Source organism: Pelophylax lessonae (genome assembly GCF_965119305.1).
Source record: "Pelophylax lessonae genome assembly, chromosome: 6".
NCBI lineage: Eukaryota > Metazoa > Chordata > Amphibia > Anura > Ranidae > Pelophylax > Pelophylax lessonae.
The window spans coordinates 69710383-69727200 of record NC_138773.1 but is presented as its reverse complement, the minus strand read 5'-3'; the positions used below and the strand labels follow the sequence as shown (position 1 = coordinate 69727200).

Sequence of the window (16818 nt, the reverse complement as noted above, 5' to 3'; positions counted from 1 at the left end):
CATAGACTGTCTTTATATTACCCTAGCCTGCCCCCGTCTTAGGGTGGGGGGCCCACTGTGCTGAGAAACACTGCACCCATGGATGCCCTAGGGCGCCAAGATGGAAGAGCAGTAACATGGTGGTAGGTCATAATTTTGCATATAGACAAGGTGCTGTTGCATGTAAATCTGACTTCCTGATAATTAAAACTAAAATTAAATTTGTCATGATATAAAATAATGGATGTGGGGGCCTTTTAGTGGGCATGATTTCTTTTTTTTTTTGGGAGGGGGGGGGGGGCAGGATTTAATTCTTGGACCCAGGCAGCACAATGTCTTGGGCAAGCCCTGTATGTATGTATGTATGTATGTATGTATGTATGTATGTATGCATGCATTCAGCTACACCGGACAAAATAGACATATGGGAGCGGTTTCTTATGCCAAAAGGATTAGTATTTCCGTCCATGCAGTTCTGACATTTACACAGCTCTGCTACACAGCACAGCCAGGTGGATAAAAATCACTTTCTTTGTTACCATTAAAAAAAAAAAGAGGTAACATGTCTCTGTACTTTACTGTACTGGACAGTGAAACAGCAGCGCATTAATGAGGTCATCTTTCTGCTCCCTCATCCTGTCTCCTCCTAAGCAAATTTGTTAACACATCTGCAAGCGGCACACTTGATTGGCTGGCAGGGCTGTCCATTCCCTCTCCCCCAGTGTTCTGCAGTACAGGGAAATGCAAGAGGTTGATAAGTGAAATTCAGGTATTTTACACTTATTGCATAAAAAAAAAAAAAAAAAATGCATTTAATGATTTATTAATACACAGCTGCAGTAATTCAGATTACAAACCTGCTGGAGTTCAGATTTAACTGACTGTCAAAGTCTTAACCTTTCCTTATTTTATATAGTGTATTGCATTACATATGTACACTGTAGATAGGAAGACTTACATGGTTCAGTAGATGCTGCACTATAATCTCGTGTCCTGAGGCTGCAGCCTCCATGAGCGGAGTGAACCCGTATACCGGCTCCCTGGAAGGATCCAACAGAATGCCAATGTTACAGGCACACAGGAAGTAAAAATAAACTAAATACCATGCAACCCGATTGTACAGCCTCCTTCTTACTTGACATCTGCATTGGCCCCATTCTCCAGTAGGAATCGCAACAGCCGCTGGTGCCCGGCACTAGTGCAGTGAAACAGAGCCGTCCAACCACGAGCATCCCTCGCCTCCATATCAGCCCCATGCTTCAATGGTAGAAAAACACAACAAAAATATTAAAGGGCAGCTTGTCACCAAGATCGAAAATAATGCTCATCCATTCTTACTTACAATTTCTTCTTCCAAGTTAATAATAATAATAATAATAATAATAATAATAATAATAATATTGCAAAAGAGCTAACCAGTGAAGAAAACAGCTTTTTACATACCGAAATCATGTGCTAAAACTACTCTGTAGAGAGCTCTCAATGCCAGTCTGTCTGACACAATGTCTCAGGCTTGTTGTATAGCAGGTCCCCCCTCCCATTGGTTGCTGTGGTTCCTTCCTGCTAATGCCTAGACATTGCAAGACACAATAGGGCTGTAGGGGTCATGTGGATCCAAATTGGTGGGGGGGGGGGGGGGGGGGCTCTACTACAACATGAAGTTCTAGGGTACTTTTTTTTGTTTTGACCACCTGATAGGGACACTTTAAATGATTATAGATCAATTATTTTCTTCTAGGTTGTCTACACCAGTAATTACTACACTTTTCTCATTATCACTAAACAAAATGTTATACAAAAGGTCACTGTTCAGTATCTGGAATTTTTTTCCTTTGATTTTTTTTTCTTGCAGTTTCCTTACAATAATGAGGTTTATAGGATCTATAGGCAGTACCTAAAGAGTCATTTATTTTTCACTGACAGCTCCAATGCTTTAAACTAACAGCCAGCTCACCCGTTCTGTACAGTATGTCAGTCAGCAGATAGAATGACTGATCTAGCTAAATTCACAATAATGTATTTTTGGTCTTCTTCGTGAAAACAGGAGAGTCACCAGTGATGAGTGACATACAATGTCAGAAACCCTGTAAATTCATGGTGCCAAGGGTCAGGAATTTGCAGATCGTAATCGCTCACAAAAGTAAAAAAATAAATAAAAAAAAAAACAAACAAAAAAAAAGAAAAATTTAACAACTCAAAAAATGTTTTACTTTTTTATTTGCAATAGCAGTTCATTTTTTAGTACAAGCTACACCCTACTTCATTAGGGATAAGTGGAAAACACTAAATCCATAATAGACCGATTTACATTTACCTTGAGCCAAATAAAGTGTAGAGTAATGGGCAATTTAACTGGAGGAGTGGAGAGCCACAAAGGTGAGAATGGTCAGAGAAGATCATAGAAAAGCAGGATCTACAGAGGACAATTTCTCTTATAGAGTTATATTCCTCTTCTCAGATTCACAGAGAAACAGGAAATCCTATTGGTAATAAACTATTTTTAACCAGTTGCCATATAATTGTGATGGAGGTTGTCTAGAACAGCAGCCTCTAAACTGTGCACCAGGGGCCCGATTTGGCCCTTTGATTGCCTTTATCCAGCCCTTGGGGGACTATACCTCCCACTGACACCAACGATGGGGCACTATACCTCCCACTGACACCAACGATGGGGCACTATACCTCACACCAACACCAACCATGGGGCACTATACCTCCCACCAACACCAATAATGGGGCACTATTCCTCGCACCAACAGCAATAATGGGGCACTATTCCTCCCACCAATAATGAAGCATATTTTACACCCCAATGACGCCAGTGACCAATAATAGGGTAATATTCCTCCATCACCAATGATGGGGCACGATTCCTCCCACCAACACCAATAATGGGGCACCATTTCCCCCACTAATACCAATGATGGGGCACTATTTCTCCCACCAATAATGAAGCATATTTTACACCCCACTGACGCCAGTGACAAATAATAGGGTAATATTCCTCTACCACCAATGATAGGGCACTATTCCTCCCACTGACACTAATAATTGGGCACTATTCCTCCCACTAAAACCAATAATGGGGCACTATTTCTTCCGCTGACATTAGACACTGTCTGCCCCCCCCCCCCCACCACCAAAACCAGACCCTTTGTTTAGAAAGTTTGGAGACCCCTAGCCTAGAAGATCAATAGGTGTTGAGAAGGTACAGTAGATATATATATATATTATATATATATACACCTGTATGACACCTAGGGGGTGGGCGCACCGCTTCTGCTCTGATTACTCCACTGGCACCCACTGATCGTCTGGCAGAGGCAGAATGGAGCTTTGCCTATGTAAGGAATGCAGAGCTCTGTTCTAACAGGGGTAAAAAGATAGATTTTGTGTCCCTGCAAAGCAGAGAATAAAATCTATCACATTCCTCAGTAAAAGCAGCACACAAAAACACTGGTTAAGCTCACTTAGGCTCAAAGTTAAGCCCTTGATTACCCTAGATGTTTAACCCCTTTCCAGCCAGTGACATTAGTATAGTGACAGTGCATATTTTTAGCACTGATCATTGTATTAGTGTCACTGGTTTCAAAGTGTGAGTTAGTATCCAATTGCCCTCCGCTATAAGTCGCTAATCGCCGTCATTACTAGTATAAAAAATAAACATTTCAGTGCAAACCAATCAAAATACACTTATTGAGATTTTTTTTAACCACAAATATGTAGCAGAATACATATTGGCCTAAATTTACGAAGAAATTGCACTTTCATTTTTTTTTTTATTGGATATATTTTTTAGCAGAAAGTAAAAAATATTGTTGGTTTTCTTTCAAAATGGTCAGTCTTGCTTATAGCGCAAAAAAAAAAAAAAAATGCGGGGGGGACAAACTTTTTTTGGGTACAGCGCTGCATGATTGTCAGTTAAAGTAACGCAGAGCCGTATTGCAAAAAAGTGGGCTGGTCATGAAAGAGGGTAAATCATCTGGAGGTCAAGTGGTTAAAGGAAGGGATTAAGCCTTGGGCATATCTTGTCATATTCAGCTGGTCTTACCTGTATCAGAAAATAAGCCACCTTCTCATTCCCACAGCTGGCCGCTAGCATCAGAGGGGTCTGTCCACTGGAGGTCCTGCAGTTCACATCTACCCTGGCTTCCAGGAGGAGGCTCACCACTGCATCGTGACCAATGTAAGCAGCATACATGAGTGGTGTCCATCCACCCAGGTTCTTCTGGTTCAGGTCCACATCCCTTCTGTGGGTAAACAAGAGGGCTCTTTTTAGTGATAGGACAAGCTTACACTTTAAAATAGAAGCACGAAGCATGTGACATTCCACAGCCAAATAACCTCTTCATTTCCATGCACATTACCAGGCTAATGCCCAATTGCATCAAGTAAGAATGCTTCTCTGTCCAAAATGAGCACCAGAGCGCAGGCAGGCAGGCAGAGGTCAGTGTCAGAGTGCTCACACTGCTTATAAGAGACACGACTATAGTCCCAAATCCTGAGCTGAAGGTATGTCCCACCTACAGCACGGCGATGTGCATTTTCCCCAAAGTCTGGAACGCTATCAGAAACACTATCAACATAGTGGAGGCAGTTCTGTAGCAGTCCTTTTCCTACCAGGATGCACAAGTGCAAGGTGCACCAAACCAAAGAATAAAAAAATCCAAAATATTCTATTAGTTTGTATTAAAAAAAAATAACCAACAGATTTCAGGGATTGCTGCAAGATCAGCAATCAATCATAGTTACATAGTTAGTCAGGTTTAAAAAAAGTCCATCTGGTTCAACCAAAAAAAAAAAAACAGTATTGAAAACCCAACCATACAATCCCATATACACATTCCTATACCCGCAGTTGATCCAGAGGAAGTTGATCCTCTGATCACCCTGTGAGAAGTGAAGTTCTCCGCCTTCTAAACTGGGTACCAGAGGAGATATTTTTTCTCTGAGAAGTGAACTGAGAGAAAACTAAACTAAACGTACACCCCATAGTGGTAAGTTTCTCCAATAAAATGAAGCCAGCTACTTCCATACCATCCACTGCAAGAATTATTTTCTGGCTACATGGCAGAATACAGCAGCAACATGCCAACGAGTTTCGGCCAAAGCCTTACTCATAGGTGCTATGAGTAAGGCTTTAGTCGAAACACGTTAGCATGTTACTGCTGTATCCTGCCATGTAGCCAATAAAGAATTGTTGCAATTGATGTTACGGAGTAGGCGGCTTCATTGAATTAGAGGATATTTTGCTACAATTCAAAGGCATCTGGACCAGATCATGGTTTTCCAGTCTCCCTGATAATTTGCGGGAGAGCATGTTCTTTGTTATAGTGGTAAGTTTACCTGAAAGGACAATCTTGTGATTAAAAAAACAAAAAGGTTTTTACTTCTTAGTTAAAGAAGGCAATACCTGCAGCTCTGAAATCATCATTTCTATTTAGCACAAGTTACTTGAATGATGTACAAAATAAAAAACTGCTGAGGATAATAAGAAGAGAGAAAGACATGGAAAAAGGTTTTCCTATGTTATATGGATGAAGGCAGCTCTGATATCCCTTTAGGTCGGTCATACATGGTTCAAAACGTTAATGAGATTTGAACCCATAATCGGTAGGCTGAATGTACCAAGTTGATTGATCGACCAGCTTGGGTACAACTAGCCTGTCGGATTCTCTTATGGATTATTGCTAGCGGCTGCTATAGCCGCTAGCGACAATTACTGCCCTCTCCCGGTGGGGGCGGCTTCCTCCACCAGGAGCAGACAATGGCTCGGCAAGAGAGATTCCCATGTCAGCACTGTCTGAGTTGATCGGGGAATCATGCAAATTTCTTTCTGGCAACCAAAGAAATTTGCACCGTGTATGGCCGGCCTTACATTGGCCTCCTACTCATCACTGCCAACCAACCACATTCTAGAGCAGGAGTCGTCAACCTTGGCAGTCCAGCAGTGGTGAAACTACAAAGCCCATCATGCCTCAGGGGGTCATGCCTTTGGCTGTCAAGGGTCTTCAAATTCCTCATGGGGCTTGTAGTTCTATAACGGCTGGAGTCCTGGCTTTGCCTACCCCTGATCAAGAGTGATGCCAGACACACAGTCTTTGATATACCTAGGTAGGTAGAAAGCACTGCAATAGCAGATGTCTCTAGATCTACTGGCCATTTTTAGAGGTGTTTATTACCAGGTAACTAAGGCTTATGTAGTTTTCCATCACACGCTCAGGCCAAGATCAGGACAGATTGATTACAACAGCATGTTATTCTTACCTGCGCACACAGTGCTGAACAACCTCGTACTGTCCTATAGAAGCCGCTGTGTGAAGATCCAAAGGCAACTCTTGTCCATCCAACGGCTCCCCGTACCATATGGACAGACTGCGGCTCAACATCTCCGTCTCACTGGATTCATCACTGAGCTCACTCGCCATCGTGCCAAAACCAGTTGATCTATCCTGTGACGGGTAACAAAAGAAAGTAAGTAAAAGGAATGCAAGCAAGGCCATAAATCCCAGCAATACAAACGAGTTACACGTAACTGTTTTGTTGGACAAGATACTGCGGAGTGAAAATCAGCAGCAGCTGAGTATATTAGAAAGGAGCAGCATTTAGTATGGACACTCCTATGCAAAATTCCAGAATCCCATGAAAACAGAATAGTGTTTATCTGGAGTAAGCAGTAACACACCCCTGAAAAAGTGATCTGCAATGGATCTCTTTTCCCGGGACACTGAAAGGAGGTGAAACTGCTTGCCTTTTTTTTTGGGCTGATTATGCATTGCAGGGCAACAGCGAAACTAAACACTGTACTTCCAGCACTGTCCCATTCACTTACATGAGAGTTTGACAGACTTTGTCACCTGTCAAACTTGCCATGTGTTGAAGCTGTCGGACTGCAATGCAACACATCTAGGCTGCGGCTATATGTACTCACTTAAGCAGCACCATGTCCGCTGGTAGATGGGCGGTAAAAAGGCAGATCAGCTGCCCGTTTTTACCACTCCATGTAAAAGAAGCCTTAGGGTCATATCAGACTAGGGATCATGCAAGTCTCCAGCAACAGAATAGCTGAAAGTGCCAGTTCACCTTTATTCAAAAAATTAAAAAGTGTGAGCGAACATCCTACAACCTCACCACTTACCTCCATGGGTGCTTAGGTGAACACAGCTGGTGCAGCAGTCTGGGGATTTAAAAGCTCTGCTTTTCTTCCTGGTATTTCCTTAGGGTTCCTGGGAGAGTTCAGAGTGATTCTGATGGGTCAAAAAGAATCAGAAATTGCTCCGATTAGTCCTGGGAGCCCCAAAGAAAGAAGAGCGGGGCTTTCAAATCCCAAGACCGCTGCACCAGCTGCACAGGTGCCGAGAAGATAGAGAAGGTGGAAGGAAGGAGGTTGGAAGGTAAGGGAAAGGGGAAGGTTGAAAGGTAAGGGAAAGGGGAAGGTTGAAAGGTAAGGGAAAGGGGAAGGTTGAAAGGTAAGGGAAAGGGGAAGGTTGAAAGGTAAGGGAAAGGGGAAGGTTGAAAGGTAAGGGAAAGGGTAAGGTTGAAAGGTAAGGTTGGAAAGGTTGAAAGGTAAGGTTGGAAAGGTTGAAAGGTAAGGTTGGAAAGGTTGAAAGGTAAGGTTGGAAAGGTTGAAAGGTAAGGTTGGAAAGGTTGAAAGGTAAGGTTGGAAAGGTTGAAAGGTAAGGTTGGAAAGGTTGAAAGGTAAGGTTGGAAAGGTTGAAAGGTAAGGTTGGAAAGGTTGAAAGGTAAGGTTGGAAAGGTTGAAAGGTAAGGTTGGAAAGGTTGAAAGGTAAGGTTGGAAAGGTTGAAAGGTAAGGTTGGAAAGGTTGGAAGGGAAGGGGAAGGTTGGAAGGTTGAAAGGTAAGGGAAAGGTTGAAAGGTAAGGGAAAGGTTGAAAGGTAAGGGAAAGGTTGAAAGGTAAGGGAAAGGTTGAAAGGTAAGGGAAAGGTTGAAAGGTAAGGGAAAGGTTGAAAGGTAAGGGAAAGGTTGAAAGGTAAGGGAAAGGTTGAAAGGTAAGGGAAAGGTTGAAAGGTAAGGGAAAGGTTGAAAGGTAAGGGAAAGGTTGAAAGGTAAGGAAAAGGGTAAGGTTGAAAGGTAAGGTTGGAAAGGTAAGGGGAAGTTTGGAAGGGAAGGGTAAGTTTGGAAGGGAAGGGTATGGTTGGAAGGGAAGGGTAAGTTTGGAAGGGAAGGGTAAGGTTGGAAGGGAAGGGTAAGGTTGGAAGGGAAGGGTAAGGTTGGAAGGGAAGGAAAAGGGTAAGGTTGGAAAGGTAAGGGGAAGGTTGGAAGGGAAGGGGAAGGTTGGAAGGGAAGGGGAAGGTTGGAAGGGAAGGGGAAGGTTGGAAGGGAAGGGGAAGGTTGGAAGGGAAGGGGAAGGTTGGAAGGGAAGGGGAAGGTTGGAAGGGAAGGGGAAGGTTGGAAGGGAAGGGGAAGGTTGGAAGGGAAGGGGAAGGTTGGAAGGGAAGGGGAAGGGGAAGGTTGGAAGGGAAGGGTAAGGTTGGAAGGGAAGGGTAAGGTTGGAAGGGAAGGGTAAGGTTGGAAGGGAAGGAAAAGGGTAAGGTTGGAAAGGTAAGGGTAAGGTTGGAAAGGTAAGGGGAAGGTTGGAAGGGAAGGGGAAGGTTGGAAGGGAAGGGGAAGGTTGGAAGGGAAGGGGAAGGTTGGAAGGGAAGGGGAAGGTTGGAAGGGAAGGGGAAGGTTGGAAGGGAAGGGGAAGGTTGGAAGGGAAGGGGAAGGTTGGAAGGGAAGGGGAAGGTTGGAAGGTTGGAAGGGAAGGGGAAGGTTGGAAGGGAAGGGGAAGGTTGGAAGGGAAGGGGAAGGTTGGAAGGGAAGGGGAAGGTTGGAAGGGAAGGGGAAGGGGAAGGTTGGAAGGGAAGGGGAAGGTTGGAAGGGAAGGGGAAGGTTGGAAGGGAAGGGGAAGGGTAAGGGGAAGGTTGGAAGGGTAAGGGGAAGGTTGGAAAGGTAAGGGGAAGGTTGGAAAGGTAAGGGGAAGGTTGGAAAGGTAAGGGGAAGGTTGGAAAGGTAAGGGGAAGGTTGGAAGGGAAGGGGAAGGTTGGAAGGGAAGGGGAAGGGTAAGGTTGAAAGGTAAGGGAAAGGGTAAGGTTGAAAGGTAAGGGAAAGGGTAAGGTTGAAAGGTAAGGGAAAGGGTAAGGTTGAAAGGTAAGGAAAAGGGTAAGGTTGAAAGGTAAGGTTGGAAAGGTAAGGGGAAGGTTGGAAGGTAAGGGGAAGGTTGGAAGGGAAGGGTATGGTTGGAAGGGAAGGGTAAGGTTGTAAGGGAAGGGTAAGGTTGGAAGGGAAGGAAAAGGGTAAGGTTGGAAAGGTAAGGGGAAGGTTGGAAGGGAAGGGGAAGGTTGGAAGGGAAGGGGAAGGGAAGGGGAAGGTTGGAAGGGAAGGGGAAGGTTGGAAGGTAAGGGAAAGGGGAAGGTTGGAAGGGAAGGGGAAGGGGAAGGTTGGAAGGGAAGGGGAAGGTTGGAAGGGAAGGGGAAGGGAAGGGGAAGGTTGGAAGGGAAGGGGAAGGTTGGAAGGGAAGGGGGAAGGTGGGAAGGGGAAGGTTGGAAGGGAAGGGGAAGGTTGGAAGGGAAGGGGAAGGTTGGAAGGGAAGGGGAAGGTTGGAAGGGAAGGGGAAGGTTGGAAGGGAAGGGGAAGGTTGGAAGGTAAGGGGAAGGTTGGAAGGTAAGGGAAAGGTTGGAAGGTAAGGGAAAGGTTGGAAGGTAAGGGAAAGGTTGGAAGGTAAGGGAAAGGTTGGAAGGTAAGGGAAAGGTTGGAAGGTAAGGGAAAGGTTGGAAGGTAAGGGAAAGGTTGGAAGGTAAGGGAAAGGTTGGAAGGTAAGGGAAAGGGGAAGGTTGGAAGGTAAGGGAAAGGGGAAGGTTGGAAGGTAAGGGAAAGGGGAAGGTTGGAAGGTAGATCACTGACCGATGTTTTGCCATCTGTGCTCCATTGGGGAGATTTTCCTTCACTTCCTGTCCCATAGTCAAAGAAGTAAGGAGGAAATCCCTCCAAAGTGGGGGACTCCACATTTGTCACCAGAACTAGTGTGCTCATTGGAAGATTTCCTCTCTGTTCCCATTTTGGGGACAGCCCAATATTTGGGATTGTCTTACACATACGCAATTTTCTACCTGCCTTATGCGAGAAGTTTATCTTAAAGTAGAAGTCCACCCTAAAACTAAAATCTCTAAATCTACAGACATCCATGGTCTAAGACTAACAAACTGCATCTAACCCTGTATAGAAGAAATCACTATACATACCTTTTTTGAAGCCGCTCCGGTCCAGTCCCACGCTGAGCTGTCAGCGGCAGCTTCTCTGTGTAGGCGGGTGCAGAAGACACAGTCGATAATGGAAGCCCCATAATAAGTCTATGGGTGATGTCAATTCCCAGGCATTTCACAGCTGGTGGCTGCATCAGTGGTGGAAAAATCACGCCGCATTTGGGGTGCCATTGCAAGTCACGGGAATAGCACGGGCATCCCGCGACTTGCAATGGTTCAGGATCGCGAGCAGAATCGCGTCAATTCTGCCCGCGATCCGAAACGCCTATATGCGAATAGAGCCATACAGCAAACTGTTTTTGTTTTACTTTGGTTTGGATGATCATTTTAATCACCCCAGTTAGTGGGAAATGGTTTGTCTCAACCATGTAAACTGATACATGCTGTTGGAGAGCTTGTGTTTTTGAACAAAAACAGACTTGCTGGCTGGATCAACAGATGAAAAATAGAAGAAAGAAAGCCTATAAAATTAAACTAATGCAGCCATCACATCTAAAACTTGGTAAACTGAAATACAGTGCATCCAGAAAGTATTCACAGAGCTTCACTTTTTCCACATTTTGTTATGTTACAGCCTTTTCCAAAATGGATTAAATTCATTATTTTCCTCAAAATTCTTAAAACGATACCCCATAATGATAACATGAAAGAAGTTTGTTTAGAAATCTTTGCAACTTTATTAAAAGAAAAAAAAAAAATCCCATGTACATAAGTATTCACAGCCTTCGCCATGACACTCGAAATTGAGCTTAGGTGCATCCTATTTCCACAGATCATCCTTGAGATGTTTCTACAACTTAATTGGAGTCCATTTGTGGTAAATGGAGTCCACCTGTGGTAAATTCAGTTGATTGGACATCATTTGGAAAGGCACACACCTGTCTATATCAGGTCCCACAGTTATTAGTGCATGTCAGAGCACAAACCAAAAATTTCTGCAGCACCGAAGGTCCCGCTGAGCACAGTGGCCTCCATCATCAGTAAATGGAAGAAGTTTAGCACCTTTAGGTTTCTTAGGAAGAGACCTGGTGAAGTAAAAAGATTTGTGAGTCAGTGCTGCCCTCTTATTCCTGACATACTGTGTAATAAAACTATACATATAATCAAGTGCAAGGGTGCAAATCTAATTACCATCTGTATGGATCCTAATAAAATCCATAAACATACAATTAAATATCTTTAACAAAATAAAATGATACTTTATGAATGATCAAGTGCTAGTTGTGCTTTTCAATCAAATATAAATATATAAAATGAAAAAAGTCCTTCAATAAATCAGTTGATAGTGAACAAAAGGTGCTCCGGTGCAGTATTCACACAAAAAGTGCTGGTGCTCCCCTTGGGTGACCCCACTCACCAGAAAGATGTAGATACTGCGCCTTGGTCTGGATATGACAATGGCTGGATAATCCCACACTGATCCTATAGCTCTACAGATATTATAATAAACTTTCATTATGTACTTCACCATGGCGGGCTATTCTTGTTTTGTTTAAATGAGGAAATACACAGCCAGCAATATTACCAGCAACCCTGTAGAGATATAGGATCAGTGTGGGATTATCCAGCCATTGTCATATCCAGACCAAGGCGCAGTATCTACATCTTTCTGGTGAGTGGGGTCACCCAAGGGGAGCACCAGCACTTTTTGTGTGAACACTGCACTGGAGCACCTTTTGTTCACTATCAACTGATTTATTGAAGGACTTTTTAGATTTATATATTTATTCATTTGGTTATTTATTGATTGAAAAGCACAACTAGCACTTGATCATAAAGTATCATTTTATTTTGTTAAAGATAATTGTAGGTTTATGGATTTTATTAGGATCCATACAGATGGTAATTAGATTTGCACCCTTGCACTTTATTATATGTATAGTTTTATTACACAGTATGTCAGGAATAAGAGGGCAGCGCTGACTCACAAATCTTTTCACTTCTAAAGGCACTACACCTTATTAGTCAGCAGCAGCCTTTTTTGGATTAATTTAAACCACTGTTTTTAGATAAGATCAATAAGCACTCGGACCCCCCCCCTTTTTTTTCCATTCTTCCCATAGCAGGCCACCCCGCCAAACTGATCAGGTGAGAAGGGCCTTAGTCAGGGAGGTGACCAAGAACCTGATGGTCACTGACAGGGCTCCAGTGTTTCTCTTCGGAGAGAAGAGAACCTTCCAGAAGAACAAATATCTCTTCAGCACTCCAGACGGCCAGACAGAAGCCACTCCTCAGTAAAAGGCACATGACAGGCCGCCAAAAGGCACCTGAAGGACTCTCAGACCATGAGAAACAAAATTCTCTGGTCTGATGAAACAAAGATTGAACCCTTTGGCCTGAATGGCAAGGATCATGTCTGGAGGAAACCAGGCACAGCTCATCACCTGGCCAATACCATCCCTACAGTGAAGCATGGTGGTGGCAGCATCATGCTGTGGGGATGTTTTTTAGCGGTAGGATCTGGAAGACTAGTCAGGGTCACGGGAAGGATGAATGCAGCATAGTACACAGACGTCCTTAAAGAAAACCTGCTCAGGGCACTCTGAACCTTAGACTGGGGTGAAGGTTCATCTTCCAACAGAACAACGACCCTAGCTCACAGCCAAGATAACAAAGGAGTGGCTACGGGACAACTCTATGAATGTCCTCGAGTGGCCCAGCCAGAGCCCAAACTTGAAGATCTCTGGAGAGATCTGAAAATGGCTGTTCAGTGATGCTCCCCATCCAACCTGATGGAGCTTGAGAGGTCCTGCAAAGAAGAATGGGAGAAACTGTCCAAACATAGGTGTGCCAAGCTTGTAGCATCATACTCAAAAAGACTGAGGCTGCAATTGGTGCTTCAATAAACTTTTGAGCAAAGGCTGTGAATACTTATGTACATGGCATGGGATTTTTTTGCTTTTAATAAATTTGCATAGATTTCAAACTTCTTTCACACTGTCATTATGGGGTATTGTTTGTAGAATTTTGAGGAAAATAATGAATTTCATCTATTTTGGAATAAGGCTGTAACATAACAAAACGTGGAAAAGCTGTGAATACTTTCCGGATGCACTGTATATTAAAATGTTTGCTTTGGGGCCGAAACAACGAATCGATTATGAAAGTAGTTGTCAACTATTTTCATAATTGATTAGTTGGTCAGCTGATTAGTTGGCCTGCATACAGAATGCATTATTTGTTTACATATCAGGAAATACAGTGCAGCACACATACAGCTCAGTACACCATCTATACGGGTCAGAAAACACAGTGCAGCACACCTACAGCTCAGTACACCCTCCATACAGGTCAGAAAACACAGCGCAGCACACATACAGCTCAGTACACCCTCCATACAGGTCAGAAAACACAGCGCAGCACACATACAGCTCAGTACATCATCCATACGAGTCAGAAAACACAGTGCAGCACACATACAGCTCAGTACACAGTCCATACAGGTCAGAAGACAGTGCAGCACACATACAGCTCAGTACACCATCTATACGGGTCAGAAAACACAGTGCAGCACACCTACAGCTCAGTACACCCTCCATACAGGTCAGAAAACACAGTGCAGCACTCATACAGCTCAGTACACAGTCCATATGAGTCAGAAAACACAGTGCAGCACACATACAGCTCAGTACACCGTCCATACGGGTCAGAAAACACAGTGCAGCACACATACAGCTCAGTACACCCTCCATACGGGTCAGAAAACACAGCGCAGCACACATACAGCTCAGTACACCCTCCATACAGGTCAGAAAACACAGCGCAGCACACATACAGCTCCGTACATCATCCATACGGGGTCAGAAAACACAGTGCAGCACTCATACAGCTCAGTACACAGTCCATACGAGTCAGAAAACACAGTGCAGCACACATACAGCTCAGTACACTGTCCATACGAGTCAGAAAACACAGTGCAGCACACCCTCCATACGGGTCAGAAAACACAGTGCAGCACACATACAGCTCAGTACACCGTCCATACGAGTCAGAAAACACAGTGCAGCCCACATACAGCTCAGTACACCGTCCATACAGGTCAGAAGACAGTGCAGCACACATACAGCTCAGTACACCATCCATACGGGGTCAGAAGACAGTGCAGCACACATACAGCTCAGTACACCCTCCATACGGGTCAGAAAACACAGCGCAGCACACATACAGCTCAGTACACCATCCATACGGGGTCAGAAAACACAGTGCAGCACACCTACAGCTCAGTACACCGTCCATACGAGTCAGAAAACACAGTGCAGCACACATGCAGCTCAGTACACCCTCCATACGGGTCAGAAAACACAGCGCAGCACACATGCAGCTCAGTACACCGTCCATACGAGTCAGAAGACAGTGCAGCACACATACAGCTCAGTACACCCTGCATACGGGTCAGAAAACACAGCGCAGCACATATACAGCTCAGTACACCATCTATACGGGTCAGAAAACACAGTGCAGCACACCTACAGCTCAGTACACCCTCCATACGGATCAGAAAACACAGTGCAGCACACATACAGCTCAGTACACCATCCATATCAGGAAGTGCCTGAAAACTTGTGAACGTTTGAGGAGCAATGCCTCATGTGCATTGTATTTAAAATGATAAAATCCATTGGGGGGGGGGGGGGGGGAGTCTCAGCTTTTAGTACTACTTTGATTTAATTCTCCTTTCCACCCTTCATACAGCTTCATGTCTGACTCCTATAGTCTACCTCTGAGTGTAATATATATATATATATATATATATATATATATATATATATATATATATATATATATATATATATATATATATACATACATATACATACATATACACACATATATATACACACACACACACACACACACACACACACACATAATCTAAGTAATATATTTTATTACTTTCATTGTTTTACAGAATAAATGAACTCCTTACAGTAGTGATTATCTGCTCTCTTTGTACTATAAAGCTAACTTTAGTTTTTTTTTTTTTAACCCCCATTATGACAGACGATACAAAAAAAAAAAAAAAAAAAGCACGCTGCTGCTACTAAACTTCTTAGGCCTGGTTCACACCTAAGCATTTTTTTTTTGTGATTTTTGTAGAAACGCACTACAGTTCATTTAACATTGTTTTCTATGGGACGCATTCACATTTATGCTTTTTTTGGGCGCTGTGTGTTTGGAATGGGTCAAGGACTTTTTCCAAACACAAAACTGTGCTTTTTTTGGTTTCAATAGACTTAATTGGAAAAGTTGCAGAAAAGCATGTAGTGCATTTTTTGCCGTGATTTGCGTTTTGTAATCTGCCCAACAACAAATTTGCCAAAAAAAAAAATTTAAAAAAAAAATAAAAAAGCAGCAAAAACGCAAAAATCTCTGCAGAAACGGATCAACAGCAAACTGCATAGGTGTGAATTGAGCCTTATTTATGCTGGCCATACATGTATCAATTTTTGGGGCAAAAATATTCATATGAAAAATCTTTGTACATTCGCTGAATGAAAGAATGGCGTTTGAAAATATCACTTGCTTCTAAAATGAATGCAATTTCTGAATGAAAACCACATACACGGTCTGAAAATTCCTTTGATCAAGAAGTTTTCTATTCTTCTCCTTCAAATTTTCCCATCACTGTGGTCAAAAACGAATGCTGATTTGACCCCACTGATGATTAGACAATATGAACATTCTTAAAATAAAATTTTTTTTTGAAGGAAGACATCGTTTTTGTATATTAAAAAAAGAATAGCACAACCATGCAAAAGAAATGACTATTAAATATGGAGACAATCCATAAATAAAAATGGGGGTTTAGTCCCACCATATGGCCATATCGTGCTCAAGCCCACCACTGCGTCAAAGTACCCCATTATCAGTGGGTCCTACACTATCCATAAAAAAGGGGTGAATCCAGCCTTTCTAACCCTTGGAGACAACACTCCTTGCTGGGAGAGATGTGCTAATGCACTACAAGGGACTCCTCCTGTATCTACTTGATAGTGGACACTGATAGAGTACAGGTGTGTGTGGGGGATGGGATGCTCAACCACAGAAGTCTGGTCAGACCGAATACATAATAAACAAGCAAAAAATTGGGGGAGCAAACCCTGAACATGTATATCTAAAGCCGGTGCAGCTATGGACCAAGCAACATGTATATTAAAAATGAATAGCGCAACCATGCAAAAGAAATGACTATCAAATATGGAGACAATCCATAAATAAAAATGGGGATTTAGTCTTGACGCAGTGGTGGGCTTGAGCACGATATGGCCATATGGTGGGACTAAACCCCCATTTTTATTTATGGATTGTCTCCATATTTAATAGTCATTTCTTTTGCATGGTTGCGCTATTCATTTTTAATATACATGTTGCTTGGTCCATAGCTGCACCGGCTTTAGATATACATGTTCAGGGTTTGCTCCCCCAATTTTTTGCTTGATTGTTTTTGTATGGCCAGGCAAAAGTGACAGCAGATGCAGGGAGCTTTTTATCAATCCACCGCCTACAAGGGAGTCTGTCATACATCATATATTACACTTCTGTCTGAAAATCAGCAAAACAGTCTTTAATTTTATTT

General features: G+C 43.2%; 1 protein-coding gene across 4 annotated transcripts in view; it reads right to left on the bottom strand.

Annotated features, from left to right (window-relative positions):
• The window catches only part of ANKS3 (ankyrin repeat and sterile alpha motif domain containing 3), a 39849-nt gene extending 33422 nt beyond the window's left edge, over positions 1–6427 (bottom strand). For all 4 annotated transcript variants that reach the window (XM_082261854.1, XM_082261856.1, XM_082261855.1 and 1 more), the window contains exons 1-4: positions 6247–6427; positions 4031–4229; positions 1115–1236; positions 938–1019 (exon numbers count right to left, since the gene is read on the bottom strand). In XM_082261854.1, the coding sequence (XP_082117980.1) occupies positions 938–1019; positions 1115–1236; positions 4031–4229; positions 6247–6407 (564 nt within the window). In that variant the 5' untranslated portion in view covers positions 6408–6427. The remainder of the gene's footprint in view (positions 1–937; positions 1020–1114; positions 1237–4030; positions 4230–6246) is intronic.
• Positions 6428–16818: the final 10391 nt, after the last annotated feature.